At 42.5% G+C, this 22,348-nt stretch overlaps 1 protein-coding gene across 1 annotated transcript; it reads left to right on the forward strand.

Moving 5' to 3' along the window:
- Window positions 1–481: 481 nt before the first annotated feature.
- On the forward strand, window positions 482–20,591 carry ARPC2 (actin related protein 2/3 complex subunit 2). Its single transcript, XM_081051919.1, has 9 exons — window positions 482–614; window positions 1,935–2,047; window positions 5,768–5,813; window positions 8,718–8,904; window positions 9,534–9,627; window positions 14,955–15,081; window positions 16,687–16,787; window positions 17,138–17,238; window positions 20,144–20,591. Exons 2-9 carry the CDS (start codon window positions 1,991–1,993, stop codon window positions 20,166–20,168), a joined length of 738 nt encoding a protein of 245 aa, XP_080908045.1. The 5' UTR covers window positions 482–614; window positions 1,935–1,990; the 3' UTR covers window positions 20,169–20,591.
- The last annotated feature ends 1,757 nt before the right edge of the window (window positions 20,592–22,348 follow it).

Below are 22,348 nucleotides of genomic sequence, written 5' to 3' on the forward strand. Positions count from 1 at the left end.
GCCTGGAATTTCAAAACAAGATTAGGGTAGAACCAGACAAAGATGGCTTCATGAAGGACAGTGGTGAGTACTTGGATGACATGAAGGGAAAGGGGGAAAGATGTGCAGGAAGACGTTCAGATTGTCTTTGAAATGGAATAGAACCTTCTGTTTTGTTTTATGACCTGAAATCATCCTGACTTGAATTAAAACCATCCTACATTCTGTTCAGCATTTTTCCTGCTGAATGTACTACCTCCAATACTACTGTCCTGTGGGGGAGACTAAAGGAGACCATGTTGTGGTTCACGTATACAAATGTGTATACCGTGGTCGTAAGGAATTCAGAGTTGACGGTGAGCACCACCACCACAGCAGCTGGAAAACAAAAGCTGTTTCTGTCCTGCTTCCTGTTTTTATCCTCTACCTTAAGTAAGTCCAAAGGTTCAGGTGCGTGAAAAAAATGAGTTGTGTGCTTGGATATGCGTGAGATTGATGCACAGTGGTTTGATCTTAAATAAAGCTCAGGAGCCTCTGTAAGTTCCCTTGAAGGCAAGCAGCAATACAGTTAACTGAGGGACTTTTGTTTGTTTTTTGCAGAAATAAACCAGAAGCAGTAGAAGTAACGTTTGCAGGTAAGTGTCTTTATCTCAGCTTTATAAGAGAAAGCACAATGTGAAAAATAGAAAACAAAACTGTTCCTAAAATAAGCTTTGACATTTGGAGTACTATCCCTTGATTGTCACATCTTTTTGAGGTTTTTACAGTTATATGGTTATTTGAGGTCTTTATTTTAGATGGATTTAGTGAATTATGTAAAGTTAACCTGCTAATATCTTAGAATTTGGGGTTTAATTGTGTGGTACAAAATCAGGTTTTTTTAATTTGGAAATAATGAGTTACTATCTTCAAGTAACCACCATCTCTGTTTGCCTAGCACTAGACTGAGTGGGGAAACACGAAAATGCTAGAGACCTGTTCAGAGAGTCAGAGACAGATGTTACTGCTTCCTGTCCCCTGTAAAGAATTGGGTGTTCATACGACTCACTTGCTGTGTGAACTTTGAGTTGAGACAACCATCCTCTCTGTAAGATGGTCTTGGACGGAAGACTTTGCAGCTCCCAAGTGTTGTGTCTTAGAGGCAGGCGCGGTCCCCATTTCCTCTCTAACCAGCAATGCCAGGTCTCCCTGAAGTGGTGGCACTCAGTACCTTGTTTCAGGAACTCACAGGGTAAGTGCGCTGTGTAGTGCGACAAGCCACAAGCCAAAAAGAGAGGAAGCCCATAGAGTAGAAGAAACTTAAGAAGAGAGAAACAAATGCACTGCGTGGGCCTTGTTTGGATCTGAATTCAAATAAGACAACAGTGTTTAAAAAAAATTTTTTTTGAGACAGTCTATGAACACTTGAGTGGATATTTGATATTGAGAAATTGTTAAGAAATTTTAAACATAACTGGTATTGCAGCTCCATATTTTTAAGAAGTCTTCTTTATCTTCTAGAGATACAATCTAAAATATTTATGGGTGAAATGGTGCGATGTCGGATTTGCTTCAGACTAAATCATGGAAGAAGCGTGTCTAAGTGAAACAAGGCTGGCCATGTGTTGATAATTGTTGAAGCCATATAATGGGAATCGGAGTTCATTATACTGTTCTTTTTACTTTTATAAATGTTTAAAATGCATCACAGTAAAAGTTTTTTTAAAAAGTTCTTGCAGCACCAAGCTGTGATTAAGGTAAGAATAGCTTTGTAATTTGAGAAAAGAGCAGAGAGGTAGGTACTCGACAGCTCTGTCCCAGGGCTTCCGCTGACTTCCCACATGGATTTAAAATAAAGGCTGTTTACTCTGCCTTCTTAAAGGGAGACCTCCTTGTGGCCTGCAACAGGTAGGCAAGCACTTTGAAATACTATTTCCTGTGTCCAGGTTAAACAATCTTACTTGCTTTCCTTACAGATTTTGATGGGGTCCTGTATCATATTTCAAATCCTAACGGAGACAAAACAAAAGTGATGGTCAGTATTTCTTTGAAATTCTACAAGGAACTTCAGGCACATGGTGCTGATGAGGTAAGTTCTACGTCATTTTCCTTGAGACTGTTGTTTCCAGTCAGGGCAGATCCATGGCATTGAATCACCCTCATTGGTACCAGCCACTGAATAGCTTGCTCACCTAACCAGGGCCTCCTGACTCCATTTCTCGTGATGATGAAAAGAAGGGTATTTCCCAGAGAAGATTTTGGCTCTTTACTTGCTTGTTTTTTACTCTCAAGAAATAAAGATATTCCCTAACCACTGAAAACAAAAACAGCTTCAGTTCTCAAAAAATGCAGCTAAGAATACTCTTCCTTGACCAATACTAAAATAGCTATCACAAGAATGAGATGGGTTCTGTTCTGTTTCTATAACATTGTTAAGCAGGTGTATAAATTCTGGCCTGTTTAAAGTTTACAGTCTTAATTTCTCATTCTGAAAATTAAAACAAATCTTCTCTTTAAATTTAATGTTCTTTACAGCTTTTGTCTTTAAGTGTCCCTTCTTCCCAGGGGACATCCATGCATTATGAAACTTGATGGCCATGCCTTATTCACTGGCTTCTTTCGATAGCTAAAGTAGCAGGTTTTGTTCCTGTTGAACTGTATTTGCTCTGGGGAGAGCCATTTATGGAAGAAACAAAATGCTGTTGTACACCAGTGCACACACGTTGTGGTTGGGTCTCAGAGCAGGAAGTATGACTCAGTTCCTGAATCAGTTTTCAAATATCTTTTAGTTTTAACAAACTAGGTTCTCCTTAATCTGGTGAATGAAGATACAGCCATTTCTATTTTTTTTCCGATTAAGAGTCGTAGATTTTGATTATTGAAAATTTACGTAATGAAAAGGCTGTTTGCAAAAGAATATAATCAAAATCTCGATTGATTTTTTTGGTTTAAAAACTAAAATTGTGTGTTAACCAAACAATACCAAGAGTCATAGGTAGTCACTTCGCTTGGTTGTTCATATGCAATTGATTTACATCGTAAGTTCAAGGGAAGAGTCAAAACCTTATCTGATTTGCCTCTTAAGTTCAAGGGAATAAGAAACACTTAGAGCATTTGTATTCAGGGTTATTTACCTGAAAAAGAAAAGCTTCAGGAGAAAGACCTAATCATGTAAAGCATATGAAGGATTATAGTACATAAAAAATAGTAGCTAATTCTTTCTTCTCTTTACCAGATAAAGAGTAAGAAGAAACAAGTGGCTATTAAGGTGGCCCTGCTTTAGATTAACTATAAAATAACTACCTGAAAAGAATTGTTAAACAATTATTCATTTGTTTAACAGTAAACAATAATTCAATTATTCAGCAGCCAAATTGTGTAATCATTCTCCTTAGGCAGTCCTCTTTCTTTAAAGATCTCAGTGCAATAACAATAATCCTTGGAAGGGAAAGAAAGTGTTCGGCTAGATTTCTCCTTTCAAGTCTGTGCTTTCCGTACAATGGAACTCCAAAACACGTTGCTATTCTTGCAGCTCCTACAAGGGTCCAAGAACCAACCGCACCCACTCACGTGGGTGGAGTAAGTAACACTGACAGGGTTGGAGCAGAGAACACAGTAAATGGCTCCCTGCGTTGGTTAAACAGTGACCAGCCTGTGATAACCACAGGAAGCTTGTTACTTTGTCACAGATCCTTTTTCAAGGCACAAAGCCTCTGCTGCTGGGGTGAGAAGGTCTGATGGGGTGATTGATAGGTTGCCTCCACCCATCTCTTGGTGTCAGGTTGGAAGAGTGGGCGCAAATGGAAAAATGAATCATGGTTAAAAGTGCAAGTGAAGTAAACGGAAGCATTGGCTGGTTTGGCCAAGGGGAGGAAGCAGAGAGGAGTTGAACGTGGTATAAATTTGGCTCTTAAGAACCTCTTAGATCTCAGAATATTAACTTAGTAAGCTTGGAATTAAACTAAATCTTAGGGGCTGTGGTTTCTCCCACATCTGATTCCCTCTTCCTCCAAGTACCAATGGTGCACACAGTACAGAATTGTAGCTTAGAGGTAGAATGCCAGGTAAAATTCTTATGGGATATACCTGTTACATTTTTCCCCCAAAACTCTTTAGGAGAAGTGGTACATGGGACACCTGAAGGTCACATCTCTCTGTGCCACCAACAAACTCCATGACCTTAAACCTCTCCCTTCAGTTCCTCACGGTGGCTAAGAGATACCTCACAGTGGCTATATGGTCACCAAATAGGAACTATATGTGGCATTATTTATCTTTTGCCTTCATACAAATAAATGTAATCGCTGAGTCATTCTTTGAAGTCCACTCTATTACCCGAGTTTTGCAGATAATTTCTTCCAGCTAAAGGTTAAATAAATATGTGGAATATTAAAGAATACTTAAGTGGGGTGTAGAGAACCTCACCATGTGATAATTTTTTCAAATTATGCAGAAAATACATGGTTTGCTGATGGTCTTTTAAAAATAGAGAGTACATTGAAAATAAGATTGGAAGGAAGATGTTGATACTCATTGACATCTGTTGATTGGATGTCCCCACATGCGGGTGTCTGGGCACTGGGACCACAGCAGTGAACCAGGCAGAGTGCCTGCTCGCGTGGGTCTCCTCTCTCATGCTGCCTGTTCTCAGTGGTTTTCTCTGGCTAATGGAATTCTCTAAAACGTGGATATTTAACTCTTAACAATTAAAACAAAAGTTTTTGCTTTTGTTCACTTTTAATTTGGTTAACTTGTCATAGATTAAGTACCCTTTTTGGGGGGGTATCCCAGAAACTAGAAGAGGCTCATTAGTGTGTCTGTGGTGAGAAAGTGTTAGAAATCGGATGCCTCGAAACAAACCTGTTACACTCCCGAGGTCGTCTAGTAGATTGGCCTCAGCTTTACCTCCTTATGGAATAGTGCTGACACCTTACAAGTTTGTAAAGAGGGTTTTGCCTCAGAAACAAATACCAAAAAGCTTAGTAAATTCTGGTGGCTTTCATATTTTTTTCTGTCTCCAAATAGCTGCCTTTCTACTGCTTAATGTGTCCCATGTAACATTTTAGTCAGAAGTATTCCTATCAATATAAAAAGTTTGTTTCTTAAACCTTGTCAGCCCAGGAGCAGTTTCCACCAGGTGCAGTCAGTCACACAAGCACAGAAAAAACATGGGAAAGTGTAAAAAGGTTTTCTCATTTACTCCAGAAAGCTGGAAAGTAGCCAGCAATACGTATTGGGTATTGTGAAAAGGACATTTAGAGAGTATAATCTTCTGTGGACCCACCAGCATAAATCACTGGCTAAGATTTGGTCTTTTGCCTTTAAAAAGCTGGTGATGAGCTAAATAATTTTAAAGCATACAGAATAAGTAGGCTAACTGGAATCAGTTCCCAGCAATTCTGGTTTTATCTCTTCTTTCACCTGGGTTAGTGGTTTGGCCTGTACTTAGTTGATAATTGACGTCATGTAGGATGGTCTAGAAGGATTTGACATCCAGAAGCTCTCTTGAAAACAAAGACGATTATGTGCAGCGTGTGATCTGGAGAACAGGGAAAGGGTGTTACCTGAAAGAGTAAAGGGTGAGTCTTGATTGAAAGACAGATACTAGACTAACCTTTTGGGTATAATCCTAGTTCTGTGAGTGACTGGCTTGGTAGCTCACATAAATCATCTTCCCCTCTGTATCCCGTTTCCCATCCACCCAATGAAAGGAAGAATGCTGGCTTAGGAGAAGCTTGGCACGCAGTGCTTTAAAAATCATGAACTTGTCATGGCCTTTGGATTAACGTATTGTTTTTGTGTTTTCCAGTTATTAAAGAGAGTGTACGGGAGTTTCTTGGTAAATCCAGAATCAGGTATGTAGTAATGTGTGCGTGACTGTGGAATGAGACTTGTCCTGTTTGTCCTCTGTTGTGGTTTTTTTTTTGCCGCAGGATTTTGTTTAAATACTCATTTTACAAATATTTCTGTATGAACCCAGTTCCCACTTTAACTCTCTCCATTAAAAAAAAAAACTTTTAAGGGGCTTTGCATTGCCCAGTAGTGGTACACAATGTTGTGTACAGAATTGATGTGCGTTTTTAACATTTACTTAAAGGAGCCAATTGACACTTCCCTAATCTTTCAGCTAAAGAGCCACCTTTGCTTGTGGTGCTTGAAATGCCTTTTGAGAAGAGTAAGCAAACACTGATTTCCACCTCTAGCTCCTAGTAACACCTTTTTCTGTACACTACACATTTGGAGAAGGAAAAGGAATATTCAGGGCTATTCTCATATTTTCAAGTAACAAAAATTTTAACCTCTTCTTTAATCTATTCTTTTAATAAATCGCTGCCTCCTTTGTGGCCAGAGGAATTAAAAAGTACCTTGGCCATCCTTGATTAGAATAGCTATGTTATACTGCTTTAAAGGAAATTTAAAATGGAAAAAACTGAACAATGTTTTCATCCTTGTGGTTAAGCAATAGTCACAAATTCTGGAGCATTTAGCTGGACCTCATAGTCAGTAAGACTGGGCATAATATTTGTTACTCAGATATTGTTGCTGTGGTACCTTGATTAGCATATTGTTTTAAGGAAGATGTGTCTGTCACTTTCTTTTAACATCCCCTACTTTTGCTATCTTACTTCCTCACCCGACCTTGTTTTTCCTCGCACTTTTACTTATCACTGCCTCGCCACTCCCATTAGATGTTAGGTTGGTACAAAGGTAATTCTGGTTTAAAAGGTTAAAACTAATTGCAAAAACCGCAATTGTTTTTGCACCAGCCTAATGGAATACTTTGTCTTCTGTATGCTGCTCTGGAAACAAAATATCAAATATAGAAAGGTGCCTTTGGAATATAACTCGGCTACTAAGAGTATTTGTTAATCGGTGTTTTTTACTGCAACCCATACAGAGTACTGAAAAGTGTTAATCCCCAAATTGATGGTACCAGTGTATCACAGAAATAAAAACCAAAAGGTAAATAACACTATAGGCTTTAAGAATCAAGGAATTTCAGAAAGGAACAGAACTAGAAGAGAAAAATCTTACAGGAACTCTGGGACAAGCGTGTCACCGGTCAGACCCTAAAATCTATCAGAACAACCGGAGTATAACGGAGCACTTATGTTTCTGTCCCTGGGCCTTCTCTTCCACTTCCTGCTAAAGCATAGACTGCAAGATTGCAGGCCTGTGTTCATACAAGTAGAAAACGTGTGAAAGTAGTCTCTCTTCTATTTTCTGTGGGTATATGTAGGCAACTTTGGAAAAAACAACAGGCCTTACTAGGTTTTTACTTTTCTTCATGCTCACTGTGTTCTTTTCGTTCTATCAGGAGTCTTACTTAAAGTCTGACTTTAGCTATAGTTTTATGTAGTTTGTTTTATTTGGCTTCTTAAAACTAGCAAACCTCAACTTCAAATATTTCCCTTTTTAATCTAATCTTGTAGTCTACTTGCTTATCTGGTTTTCAGGTCCCCAAAATGGAATGATGGTTGATATTTAATATTGGAGGGCCAAAAATGTGCTAAGTACTGTCTAGAACAGAGATTTAGATATTTTAGCCTATGCTCTCAGTGAGAATAGATGCAACAAAAAACACAGACCTCAGGAAGCTCTTGGGAAAAATATCAAATAGTAGCAAAGTACTGTATAAAGGTTTAAGATATTTGGCAATGTGAAATCCATACAGTTCTGGTAACAGAATTCCATCAGTTGCCTAGACTATGAAATGATCCTTGGTGATATACAGATATTCTTGCAAAAATCATCCATAGACTTTTGGCACATATTAATCGTTTCATTATATAACCAAGTGTCCTGGCCTTGTTTGCTGTAAGTAGGCAGAAAAGTGTAGTGGTCAGCAGAATTGAGTTTGAGTCCTATTCTGCCCCATTTATTGATGACCCGCTGTGTTCCAGACACCTTTTAATACTATACATTCTCTAATTCTCCTAATAGTCTCCTGACCTCTTTTTAACAGACTCAGGAATTGTAGAGGTTAGGTGATGTCCAAGGTCACAAAATGGCAAGGCCATTTGGACCCAGTTCTGTTCAACTCTAAAGTACAGTTGCCTCTACCTCTCTGTTGTGCTGCATTTAGCATGATATTTTGCTTTTTTAAACCTCTTTTTCCCTTTAAAATGAGAATAACTACATCTGACCTGTCTACTTCAAAGAATTCTTACAGAGATCAAATGAAGTAAAATATTTTCAAACACTTGGAAAATTTTACAGTGTATACAAATGAAAGCTACTGGGAGGGAGATATATAGATATATATTTCATTCTAGATTTTTCCATAGCCTGCTTCCCTCCACAAAGTTTGCAATGGCACAAAGGGGGTATATTTTAATACAGAAAAGCTACCTAGCTACTGACCATGTTGGCACTTGGTCCATTAAACCATCAGAGAAAAATATATAACTGATAGCTTAATAGCATATACAGCCCCCTTCACAACTATGTCTGGAACACTAAATTTCTAATCAAAGTTCTCAGGGTATGACTTAATTTCTTATTTATAATCAGTCATCTTCAATATTGATTCAGAGTTTTGCATAGCATTTGTTAATTAGCTATAAAGTATATTTATAGTGGTGTTACAAGAATTAAGATTTCATTTCACCTCATTTGTCCTATGAGGTAGATGGAAATGGACAGCTTCTACCAGGGTTAAGAGTATGATCACTGAGACAAAATAAAATGTCATTAGAACTTGAAAAGTTTTTTGTTTGTTTTTTTAATGTAACTGCTGGATGTTTTTTCCCCTCCAGGATACAATGTGTCTTTGCTATACGACCTTGAAAATCTGCCGGCATCCAAGGATTCCATTGTGCATCAGGCTGGCATGTTGAAACGAAATTGTTTTGCCTCTGTCTTTGAGAAATACTTTCAGTTCCAAGAAGAAGGCAAGGAAGGAGAGAACAGGGCAGTTATCCATTATAGGGATGATGAGACCATGTGAGTATAGAATTTGGTCCTGAAGCCTGGGTTTGGCTGTCACATGCGCTTACTGAAAGACATACAGTGAGGTCGAACCTTACACTCTATTGTGTGAACCCCCCTAAGTTGCTCTTAAATTCTTTAATGGGGGGCAAAGGCCACTTCTCCTAGTCTCCAGATATTGGAAGTTGGCAAAGATGAAAAGAGAATCCAGTGCTTTTCTTTAAGGCACCACTCTTCTGAGTCCCCATCAGTAATATGGTCCAGACAACCAGGCGGCAGAGGGTGCCCGTAGTTTCAGTGTTGTGGCAACTCTTGGATCATCTCCACACCATGAATCTCATAGTATATAAAGAAATGTAATTTTTGAAGTGAAATCCTGAGAATCTCTAACTTGATTTCATGTCATACCATACACAAAAAGTCAGTAACATCTACGTTGGATGGTTTTCATCTCCTGCCTCTCTTAGGTCATGCATTTATTAGACGGACTTCGTTGGCCAGAGCTACCGAGTCTCACTTGACACCCCTTGTTTTATAAATTAAGAGACTTATGACTTCCCCCTCCCACTTCACGTGTAGGTCAAGTTCTTAACAAAACCGCATTCTGATTGTGCACTTACGCTCATGGGTTTTGTTCCCCTCAGGTATGTTGAGTCTAAAAAGGACAGAGTCACGGTAGTCTTCAGCACAGTGTTTAAGGATGACGACGATGTGGTCATTGGAAAGGTGTTCATGCAGGTATGGAGCACACATCGTGGGGGGGAACCATGGTGTGGTGATTTCGACCTTGACGCCAAAACCCACCATAGCATAGAAAAGACCTGGCGCTTCTGTCGATGCTGGAGCTCGTTGAAGATTTGATTGAACAGCCCCTACCAAACTTACTGAATGTTGTCTTTTTCTTTGTGGCTTTAGCCTCTTGCAGGACTGAACTAGAGGGTGATTTGAGTACTAAACATACTAACAGTATGACTGACTGTTAAGCCTCCTTCTCCATGGAGTCTTTGATTTAAAGCTTGGTCCCATTTCCTACCCTTCTTGTGTTCCTCCGATTTCTAACAAGGTCGGTTCTTGATTTGGCTTAGTCCTAAAGTCTTTGCAGAGTGGAGTCTATAGAAAATTCTTCAAGAGTAGATAAATACATTAATGGGGGAGACCTGTTGAACTGATAGTGAAGACAGTGACTAGGCCTGGATTTGACCAAGGTCGCCATGGACTGCCTCCCTCAGAAGAAGTTCGTCTACGAAGAGCAAAGGGGTGGTGTGGCGGGACATTCTGCTCTCGGGTTTCGGTGCGCTTGGACTCAGGTTTGACACGGCACACTCATTGTAGTTTTGTCATGCTCTCTGCTAACCAAATACTGGCTCCAGGACATGAGAGCTTATTGGTAAAGTGGTATCCAAGCTGGTTTCTTCTGAGATGGCTCAGCATTTAAAATCTAGTACAGTGGTTAAATTTTCAAAAAACTTTTGTACGTTCATTCTGTTCCTTGGCAGAGTGATGAGGTGTAAGAATTCTGCAACAGAATCTTTTTTGCCAGTTAGAGTTGAAAGAGAGTTGTGCTTAATCTAGTGAGGATACTTTATGTGTAGCATTTCTAAGTGGCTGGGAAAATCTTCAGAAGTGGTCCTCAATTTGATCCATTTCTCATGGCTTTCTGTGTTTAGGCTAATTAATCAGAAATTCTCATTTTGGAGTCCCCATGCAGAAAAATTGGAATACTGACACTTCCAGCATTTGAGAGTACTAAACTTGATGAAAGTGTGCGTGTGTGTATACATAGAGGTATAGATACATATCTTGAGTCCTAAATGTAAGCCTCTAGACAGGCATTCCGTGTGTTTTTCTGCAGAATTGACGGGAATTAAATGCAGTAGCTCAGAAATTGGGATAAATCCAGACTGACGAACTAATTTTAAAAGCGATGAAGTATATATTTAGATTTGGCTGGTTCTTTAACCAATCTCGTTCCATTTTAGTCCACGTGACATCTCAGCTTATTTTTATACTTTAAACAGATCTTATCTTGGAGAGTGTACTGGAGATTTGTTTCCTAGGAGAATTTTGTATATTCTTTTTTTGCGTGTGAATATAAACTCCTCCCTCAAAGTCCATGTGCCTAGTAGGGGACTTGTCTAGAAGGGAAAACGAGGTTTCTACATTTTTGCACTGACAGTATCTCCAGTTAGACTAGCCTGGCACGATGCAGGCACATATGGTGTCTGGGAATGTGAAAAGGCTGTGCTCAGAAAGCCATCTGCCCTTCCTGCCTCTCCAAATTCAGAGACGGGTAATTTATTTGAAATGACCATAGAAACCTGGACTTATTTTTGCTGGGATTTTGCCCTAAAGTAAATCATCTGAGCATTTTCCTGGGCCTGGTTATTTTAGATTTCTGGGAGAAAGGAGAACGTGGGTGCCTACCTCTCACAGAATGTTGTGCGACATTGTTTGAGGTCCCTTGTGGTCACTAGTCTGCTTGCTGTGGGCCTTTGTGGGTTTTCCCATGCCAGCATGCACTTCCAGCCTGGTCAGAACACGATTCCTGCTTTTGTCATTTAGCTGACAGACTCTGAGGGATGCTTACTGCTTTAGAAAAAAGACAGGGAGTTTCCATTTTCCACTCACAGACGGCCTAGGGTTTCGCTTTGGTGTATTATCTTGGTAGGTACACAAGCTGAGCACTAGAGGAAGTCTGGTAGATGTCAGCATTTCAATGCTCATTCCATGAGAAGCAGTAAGAACAACACCTTTGGAGATTTGAGTATGGTAAACTAGAATTTTTCCATATTATTAGATCTTAAAATCAGTCCAGTAACTAAAAAAAGTTCAGTGAAAACCACTGGTTTCTGCATGTTCAGGGTCAGTTAGTTTTTAAGTGTTGAAAAGAGAAACAAGGACATGAGATTGGCCAAAGGAGAGTCCCAAATTAGAAGTACTACATATTGTTAACCAAGTCTTAAATGTATTATTTTCCATACACAGAACTGATGAAGTGCTAGTAAGTCACCACAGGTTTACAGATACCCCCTCTGGTTGTGACTGCCACGTGTACAAGACATGGGTACAGGATACAAGCAATCTGCCTCTTAGGCATTTGTGAAGATGTTATTTTGAAGACCCGTGCTACCTGTATGCATATGTGGTTATATCTACAGGATATTTTCCTGAATTGGGAACAGTCAGAGTAATTTTGGTAGAGATTGCCAAGCTCACCTCCATAGAGGTGGTACCATTTTCCCTCCCGCCAAGAATGTATGAGAGTGCCCATTTCCCCAAAGTGTGTTGTCAAACTTGGATTTCTGCCAATCCAATAGGTTAAAAATGGTAATCTGTGTTCTCTTATGAGTGGGGTCAAACATATGTTTCTATGTTGAAGGCTGTTTTTCTTTTCCTGTGAGATGTCTCTTGATGTCCTTTATCCGTTTTTCTACTCGATTATTGATCTTCTCATTTTCTTTATATACTAGGGAGATTAGCTGTCTGAAAAAGAGTTGCAAATTTTTTTCCAGTTTGTCGTTAGACTTTGTGGGCTTCCCCCTCATGTAGAAGAAATTTATTTTCACATAGTTAATCTGTTCTTTTATGGCTTCTAGATTTTGAGTCATAGTTAGAAACTTTCCCTACTTCAAAGTTATAAAGAAATTTACCTGTATTATTTTCCTAGAATTTTTACAGTTTAATTTTACATACCTTTTTATTATCGGTTTGGAGTTTCTCCTGGTATATGGCATGAAAGATGGACCCATCCATCCATCCATCCATTACTACCCCCTGGTCCTAGGAGCAATTATTTAAAAGCCTGTGTTTATACTAGTGATTTAAGATGCTACCTGTATAGTATACTAAATTTCTGTCGATATTTGGATTCATTCTGAACTTCTATGATAAAGTATGCTTTGATGGAAGAGAAATTGTATTGTGATGCTCAGGACATCAAGAGGGAGAAAACAGGCAGTGCTGCTGCTACATGTGCAGCAAAGACATTGGTGAAGCTATTTGGGGGTTGGGGGGTTGCTTTCTAAGTGTTATTTAAGAGAGAGAAACAAAGACATGAGATTGGCTAAAGGACAGTCCCAAATTAGAAGTACTGTATATTTTTAACCAAGTCATAAATTATTGTTTTCCATATGCAGAACTGATGAAATGGTAGTAAGTCACCACAGGTTTACAAATACCCCGTCCGGTTGTGACTGCCACGTGTATAAGTGAGTTGGAGCCTTCAAGAAACTGACTAGACACAAGAAAATGCTAGCAGACAGTTATTATGTTTTCTGTTTTCTCCCCTGGGGCTGAAGCAGAAAATCAGTAGAAGTTAGAAAACCTCCCAACCCCTTTGCAAAACGAAAGGTGTTTTCTAGAGATGGGCAATTTCATAAACTTTTCTTCAGAAATTTCCATTTTGAATGATTTTGACTCCTTCCCTGCCTCCAAATATTTTTCCTTTGGCGAAGAAAATTCAAAAGGGGGTTAACCTACCGCCGCTGTGTTAATTCATTTTCCACCAACCTTTAGAAGCCAGCTCAGGAGGCAGGGCAGTGGAGCAGGCAGGATCCCAGGCTGGGCGTTCTTGGGTGGTATCCTTCCTTTGCCACTAATTAGCTGAGGGCTCGCTGACCAGTGTGTGGCTGACCAGTGTGTGCTCGTCCTACCTGCAAATAGAAACATAGTCCCTGCTCCTGCCTTTCCAGTGTGATGACGCTAAGTCAGCGAGGGTAGAAGCACTGGCTTTCATTCAGCAAGCCCTGTGCTTGACGGCCTCTTTGAAGGCCAGAGGAATAGATGCAGAGACAAATAAAGCAGAATCCTTGACTTGAGAAATTCAACCTGGTAGGGAAGCCAGCTGCATTAAGAAATGGTGCAGTATCATAGGAGAGGTTTATAGAAAAGATAGGAGAACGCCACTGAGAGAGCAGCCAGCTGGAGATGGCATTATAAAAGAGGTCGTGATGGAGCAGCAGTAGAAGAGCACTGTCGGCCACGCGGCTGTTGAAACGTGCTTCTCGTGCTCATACAATTCAGGCCTTGGAAAGCTCTTGGTTCCATCCCTCTGCCATCACTCAGTGAATTTGAATCATCTGGTCTTAGTGGCATTGCTGGAAAATCTAGTTCTGTTCTTCCAGATCTCGGTTGAGATGGTGATGCTTTGTATCATTTTATCTATTTGCACAGAAATGGATGGCTTGGAAAAGCTGAGGTTTGGAGATTTGAACAGAGAAGGAATGGCTGTTTTTCACATCCTCAATCATTTTGCTGTAGTTGGATGAGGATGGGTACATTTTATGCAGAATGGTAGTTGTGTAGTCCAGGGCCATTCAAGTGCCAGAATTCAAATCAGACTTGCATTTCTCATGTCACATGGTCCCCTTTTCTTAGCGAACAGTAAGACAACTCAGCTTCTTTAACTTTGTAGTCTTCTGCTCCCAAGAAGGGCTTAAATTTGGTCTAAAGTTGTGATTGATGAATTCTAAACAGTGCCAGGATCTAAGATATTTCAGTGAAACAAGACTTGTGCAAATGTCCAGAACCCAGAGACAGAGTGGTATTCATAAAACTGGAAGAAGTGGAGATGAGGGTGAGGGGATGATGAAAAATTGGTCGCTCATCGGGGGCTTCATATGCAAAGATACAAGGAGTTAAGACTTCATCTGGAAGTCTTAACCAGGCTAAAGTTTGGGTTCCATTCACCCCGAAATTTCAAAGATTTCCTGACAAATATTACCTCTTCCACATTAAATCAAAAGAAACTAGTAAGCTATAGTCCTTATCTTAAATGTAATCTGTTTTTCCCAGAGCTTTGAAATTCGTTTGTTTAGTCTCAGATGTAATCTTATCACCCATGATATTCCAAAACAGGAGACGAGGAAGAGGATTAACAGTGCTTTCATCACGTTTTGAATATCGGATTTAAGTAATTTCTCCTTTTTGAATCTGAAGTGCATTAGGTGTAGTTGATTTTGAGCCATCTGATGGTTAATGGGCTATGAAGGCTACACCCCATAGCATAAGTCGCCATTCATCTTACACCAGATTCTCTCTGGTTGCTTTTTGTTTTATCGTGGCAGGAGTTCAAAGAAGGCCGCAGAGCCAGCCACACAGCCCCACAGGTCCTCTTCAGCCACAGGGAGCCTCCTCTGGAGCTGAAGGACACTGACGCTGCTGTGGGTGACAACATCGGCTACATTACCTTCGGTGAGCATGTGGGGTTGCGCGTTCTGCGCTGTGCTGCGTTCACGCTGCAGACCGCCTAAACCTGGACGGATCTGTGCAACAGTGTGTAGTGGGGCAGACGCGGGCAGACCAAATCATTCCTCCTGTCATTGCCGTGACGGTGACAGGGCTGTCACGGACGCTCATTACAGCTCATGTGCTATTCTTATACAGTAATCACCTCCCTGTTTTCCTGTTTTTCTTGAATCCTAAGGGAAAAGGGCAGCCTCTCGTGCCAGATGTTGGGGATCAGGACCACATTAAGCATTGCTAAGCAGCTGGGTGGGAATTCTCTGTCATTTGGCGTTTCTTGGTTTTTTGCTTATTAAACTAGAGCTCCAGCCATGATTCACTTATTCCACTTTCCTACCGAAGAAATTCAAGTCTTCCCGTCTTACAGTTTCAGCCTAGTGAGCTGGCTCTTCGCTAGAGCCAATAGTTTGGGATAACAGCGCCTTCACATACTACCTGATGCCACTCAGACGTCTCCTTTGACGAAGTTTTATTTAAATTCTTCGCAGTGCTAAAGGTGTGTGTACCAGTGTATTGGTACAGTGAGTTGATTTACCCTATTTCATTCGATCTAAGCTACATATTTTTTTTCTACATTACCGTCTTTGAAGTTAGGATACTGCTTACAATTGGTGGCATGTCACAGTTTAATTGGCAATATACTCTTTATGGCACAAAAACTGATGGTAAACTTCCAGTTATTAGCGTCTTAGATTCTGTGCAATGTAGTTATCTCCTATCCTGGTGTTCACTTCTTTTCAGGGCAAATTGACACAGGGGTCCCACCCACCCTTTCGTAGGAGGCATTTCTTCTCATTTTAGCAAAACTTCACACTCGGAGGATCTTGCTGATGGTGAGGCCACTGAGTAGAGTAGGTGCAGAAAATAGAGAGGATTCAAGAAGCCAAAGGGGAGGAGGTGCAGGTCTGCCCAGGAGCAGCGGGCTGAGTGCCTGCACAGGTCTTCAGGGGCTCGGTGCTGTGGGAAGGGCTTTTCTCAGCCCCCAGCCAAAGCCTGTCCTGTTCTCATCAAGACAGTTCAGGTCTTTATGCCTTAGTGTTTGGTTTTCACCACAGATTTACAGGGTCTTCTCTGGAATCTAGTTTTCTCTGAAGGCTTATTCTATGTTAGCACCAAGGGCCTAGGACAGGCAGGCTTTGTTTCCTAAACACTTTAGAAAGCTAAAGTGTTTTCTCCAAAGTTACCCAGATAGCAGTATCACCTTCCAAAGAGACTGCTGCCCTGCAGAGGCAGGAGCTAGTCGGCGTGTGGCAGGCAGGGAGTTGATTTCAGAATGCACAGCTGCAGAATCCAGACCCGGGATGAATGCCCAGGACCGTGCCCTTTCCTTGGGGAGCCTGGGGTTTCTAGCATGATCTCCCTTTTGCTCAGCCTGCTCCGTTGGCCTCACTAGTACCTGCCCTCGTTGTGATCTCTATCCCTTCATCGTCTGAAGGAGAAAACCCTGACATAGCCTGGGCGTAAGGAAACAAGGGGATTATACTTGAGCGGGGAGGTGGGAGCTGCCTGTGGCTTTGGTGTGCCGCTGACGCCGTGTTTGTGCCCCGCCCTCAGTGCTGTTCCCTCGCCACACCAACGCCAGTGCTCGAGACAATACCATCAACCTGATCCACACGTTCCGGGACTACCTGCACTATCACATCAAGTGCTCTAAGGTGAGCGCCGCCGCGCCTCAGCCTTGTGCTCCGGGTCGCCTCCTCCCGCGCCGCCAGCGTGAACGGTATTCCTGTCGTCCAGGCTTGCTGTGAACTGGAGCAGGTGGTTCTGGAGGTGTCGAGAAATGATCTCTCTCCACTTCACTGCCACCACCCCCACCCCCACTCCACTCCCCACAGAGAGATGAATGTGTTTTGTCTCCACAAAGGGTCACCCTTCTGCTTCCCCTTGAGGCTCTGGGTCAGTCCCAGGGTGTATGTTCCCACACCTTCCCGATGACTCGTAGTGAAAGCAAAGTTGGCTTTCTAGAACGGGACTCTGCTTCAATACTCGTTGTGTTTGCCCCCAGGCCTATATTCACACACGTATGCGGGCAAAAACATCCGATTTCCTCAAGGTGCTGAACCGCGCACGCCCAGATGCCGAGAAGAAAGAAATGAAAACAATCACGTGAGTAGGGCAGGCGCATGGCAGGACCCCTTCCTCTCCTGAGCTCACTGAGTAGGAAATAGCAGGTGTTCGTGGCCTGGCCCTGCGGGTGTCTGCGCAGTAGCTGTATATGAGGCAGGAGGCTCGGCCTGTACCTACCTGACAGACTAAAGATGGGATGAACAGGTTTGTCCTTCTGAGTGGGCGGGGCTGGGTTTCCTTGTTTCCCTGAGTGGCAGCTAGGAAAAAACAAAGGGACCTTTCTACCCAGATAAACTGTTCTCTCTGGGCCCGAGTTGAGATCAGTCTTGTTCTTTTCAAGGTCTTCCTGGAGAGACAGTAATTTGCTTAACGACATTTAGTGGAGTCAATAGGCCTGGAAACTCCCGCCCGTCCCCCAGTGTTATTTTTCCTGGTCTGCTGCTCAGCAGGAATTTTGCATGGAGGGGAAGTTGTCTCTGTCAAGGATGATGAGTGGTGGTTCTGAGTGGATTTCGGGCTTTGTGCGAGGTTCCAGATCGTGGTTTCCCTTCTGATTTAGTTTAGGCTGTCTTCTTCTCAAGGTAGTAGGTGCTTACTTGCTATCTTTTGTGCCCATTGAATAAAAGTCTTGAGGTGAACTTAGCCCCACCCTCGCACCGCTTACAGCCAGTGTATTTGCCAACGCCTGGTCCTCTTGCAAGTAACGTTTGGCTGATGTGTGCATGAGGCTTTTAGCTCCCTCCCCTGGCACGGAGGGGCCTCTCCTGCCACTTGACTGGATCAGAGAGATGTCTGCCTTGTGTGTACCTGAGCATAGGATTTCCAGTCTCCAAAACATAGGACATTGATACAGAGCGGTTCAAGTCACCCTGATTTCTTCAGGCAAAAACTTTAGACGCTGCCCATCTCTCATTAGGAAATTGGTACCAGAGGCCTTTCTCTGTACTAGCTCTGAGCCTACTCCCCAGAGCCTAAGGAGTGCTGTGCAACCTTTAGCTACCTTGTTTCCCCAAAAATAAGCCCCAGTTAAGATCGTCAGCCAGACAGACACATTTAGTACGTTATAACAATGTTCCAGAAGAAGATGACATGACCGTATTTGAATAAATGGAGATTGTTGTACATGAAAAAAATAAGACATCCCCTGAAAATACACCCTAATGGAGCAAAAATTAATATAAGACCTGGTGTTATTTTCAGGGAAACACGGTAGGCTCTGCTTAGAGAGTTGTCCAGATGCCAGGCATCAAAGTGGCAGCAACATTCCCTCTGCTCTGCAGCTTCGTGGCCTCTCCTAAAATGGGGGGCGGGGGGGGGCAACAATGGTAGGGAAGCAGGAGAGGGTGTATGTTCTCGCCCTTCCAGAACCTTGCCTCCATCCTGGAGTTTACAAGTTCCTCTTTCCCTGCTTGCTTTCCACAGGAATGCTTTTCTCACCAGGTATCACCTTGGTGACAGTGAGTATGAGGCAACCAATTTTGTGCCACTTTCAGGGGCCAGTGGAGAGGGCAATTCAGCAGAGGCTGTGAGGTAAACCAGCAGCTAGGGACAGCAGGAGGAAGCTTGACCTGGCCAGCCTGTCACACCAAACACGGCATCGTAAATAGATAGACGTGGGGCTGCTTGCGTCACCATCAGTCCCGTAACTGCTTGTCCGTTCAGGAGACAAGCCCACCCGGCAGCCACTGCCCAGTGTCTCCCGTAGGCTTTCTCCCCCTCTTTACTACACAGCCAGCGGGTAGTCTTAGAGGTCACTGCAAAGCAAGTGCAGTTGTATGCAGGGCGGGAGCAACATCCTGTCCTGGAGGGGGAACTAGGAGAGGATGAGTCCTTGAAATGAATAAACTGGCTATAAACCTCCTTCCTGGGGCTTAAAAGAGCAGCTTTGCCTTTTCCTGTCCCGTAACCTCTCTTTGGGAGAGGTGGGCCCCAGAATGGAGGAGGAGGAGGCAAACAACTGCATCCATCCTAAAAACCAGACCATGTTACTACTGGGGGGTAGGAGTTAGCTGGCTCAGCTGGGTAGGAGAAGCCAGGACCCACACACACACACATGCACACAGTCCCCGGTGCAACAGAGCAGGAGAGTCTGCAGAACCTTGAACAGCATACAATAGGGTGTCAGGCCTGTTGTGAGAAGTGGCCCTGGATTAGAAGCCAAGCATCAGTCGTACCCCACAGTGCTCTGCCAGAATTGAACACTCACAAGCTTTTTCTTGAGGGTGGGAGGAATAAAATATGGTTTTACTTTGCCATGGGTGAGACATTCAGAGCAGGAAAGATTTAGCCCCCATATTTTTGCCCTAATTTCCCATAGTCCTCAGCTCCCCAGGCCTCCTCTCCAGGCTTCCAGGCCTCCTTACCAAATACCCTCTGTCTTTGAGAACCAGCCTGTTCCCAAAGCTGGCCTTTCTGGGGAAATACTGGGTGGTACAGGATACCATGACTCAGGAGCCTAAAGCCAGCAGGTGCCCTTTAACACAAAGCATAGTTGAGGGAGGCTTCTTTGAATATCCTGCCCCATGGTGAAAGATTTAAGGAATTGCTGTCTGCTAGCCCGAAAAGGTACAAGCTGTGTAGAAGTAGCCTGAACTCTCTACTAAGAAGAGAGTTGAGCCCAGTCCAAAATGCAGGTAGACCTAGGCCATCCAGAAATTGTGGATGAATGATTCTCCTGTCTATTGGGTACTTTTCATGTCCTCGTGGGCTTAGCACAAGTATCTTCTTGTACCCCAAAGTAGTCACTAGGAAAAAAGAGCTGATGGAACCTTACAGTGGGAGCTGGTCTTAGCCTGTGCCTAGAGTTCCTGCATACCTCTGCCTAAGGAACCTTTCCACCTCGTGTTTGGTGTCTCTTTGGGATCCCATCCCTAGTCCGGGAATATGGGATGGAAGGTAAGGTGAGCCCCAAACTAGCCTTCATACTTGTTCTCTGCTTTTGAAGGGGGAAGACGTTTTCATCCCGCTAACTCTTGGGAACACGAAGAGGAAGCGGCTGACAACCGAAGGCTGGAACCCTTGCTACTGGATAATCGTAGCTTTGAAGGTTGCACCTCTTCAGGTTCTTAAGGGATTCTCCATTTTGGTTCCATTTTGTACACGTTTGGAAAAGAAACTGCAGAAACGAGCTGTGCTTGCAAGGACTTCATAGTTCCCAAGAATTTAAAAAAAAATCCACTTGATCAACTTAATTCCTTTTCTTTATCTTCCCTCCCTCACTCCCCTTCCCTTCTACCCTCCTCCCAAGCTGTTTCGCTTTGCAATATGTTACTGGTAATGAGTTGCAGGATAATGCAATCTTAACTTGTTTTCTCCTAAGTATTTGAGTTCAAAACTCCTGTATCTAAAGAAATACGGTTGGGGTCATTAATAAAGAAAATCTTTCTATCTTACGTGAGAATTTGCTGGGTTTCTGGACTATGAGTCCAAGAGAGGAGGAGGGACATGGGTGAACCTGCAAACCTGGGCTGGAACCCTTGGGTTTAGGAGCCCCTCAGCCTTCCCTTAGAGGAGAGAATGGCTAGCTGGTCAGCTCTCGATTGGCATTTCTGTGTAAACTTGAACATGTTTATTGTAAAGCTTGGTTACTAAGTCTGTTACTAAGGCTGTGGCCAAGAAGCTCCCGGGACAGTAATAGGCACATTCAAGCATCTCTGGCTTATTCTTTACTAATGAATAATGTAGAGCATTCCCAGTGTGTTACAAGCTGTGTGTGGCTCTGCAGGACATTGACGGGTATTTAGGTGAGGCTCGGATGCAAACTGAAGTGGCCGGTTTCTTTCTCACACAACAGCCTAAAACACTAGCACACCACAACTCGCTTTGGGAGAGTCGAGCCTGGCAAAATAGGCTGTCCCCTGACAGGACACGGATCCCTAAAATAAAATTCGTTCAGAATGTTTGCTTCGTAAAGAATTACCAGGAGAACTTCAGGGACACCTGAAATGGTCTGAGGGCCATCCGAATGGTTTCTACCTTCTTTCCCTTTTATTTGTCTTCATCTAGTGTTCACACTGGTTTGAGAGGCCCATTAATTGTGAGATCTCCTGACTGTATCACAATTAGTACTTTTATTTCTTCAACTATTCTGTGATAATTACAGATTCACATAGAGTTGTAAGAAATAATACGAGAGATCCTGTATGACATTCACCTGTAGCCCCGATGGTAACACCTTACATGACTTTAGGATAACCAGGAAACTGACATTGTCACAGTCCTGGCCTTTCTCAGATTTTACTAGTTTTACATGGATTCATTTATGTGTGTATTGTGTATTGCTATGTGTTTTTATCACGTGTAGCTTTGTCACCAACATTTTTAAAAAACAGTATCGTATAGATTAGGTCAATCAGAGTGCATCATACCTATTCAAGTATTGACTTTCAAACATGTTTTAGTTACATAGACACATCATGGCTGGATTATAAAAATGTCCCTTTGTTGTGGGTCATGATCAAGAAGTTTGAAAGCTGCATGTCATTCAGTCATCCAGACTTCATTTAAACAAGCCCTTGAAAAGCCCAGGATGCAGTTACATGCTCATCCCGTCAACAGACGTGTGCCCTGGCGAGCGCTGTCTCCTTGGTGGGACTAACTCTGGCCCCCAGTTGGAAAGAGTGCGCCACACCGAGTCTGCCCAGTGTTTCCCTGCGATGTGGCCCTTTCTCACCTACTTGTGGCAGGTGGAAAACCTGGATAAATTAGATACACTGAGAGATGGTAATATGCATGTATTTTGTACCCCATGAGCTATTAAAGGGGTTTTCAAGGGTAATTTTGAAGCATTTTTTGCTTTCCTGCTGACTTGAGAACATAACTCCTTAGTAAGCTGGAACTCACTGAACTCTTGCCAGTAGTGGGAATCAGGTTTCTGAGAAGTGCTGTGGATGGCAAGGCCAATGTTGCTTAGAGTTGAGAGAAAGAGGCATTGAATATTTTTTATAGCAATAAATCCTACAGAAGTGTCTTAATTCCAAGACTATACGAGTTCAGACAATTAAGTTTGCGAACTCATCCTAGAAAAAGTGCTACGTGCCTCATTGCTGAATATCACTACGGTCACCTTCGAAGTCCTCCACTTAGGCAGGTATGCACTGATGCCAATGCCTAGTCCATCCTTCAAAGCAATTCTGGAACTCTTTTTCTG

The sequence above is a fragment of the Rhinolophus hipposideros genome (assembly GCF_964194185.1).
Source record: "Rhinolophus hipposideros genome assembly, chromosome: 6".
Taxonomy (NCBI): domain Eukaryota; kingdom Metazoa; phylum Chordata; class Mammalia; order Chiroptera; family Rhinolophidae; genus Rhinolophus; species Rhinolophus hipposideros.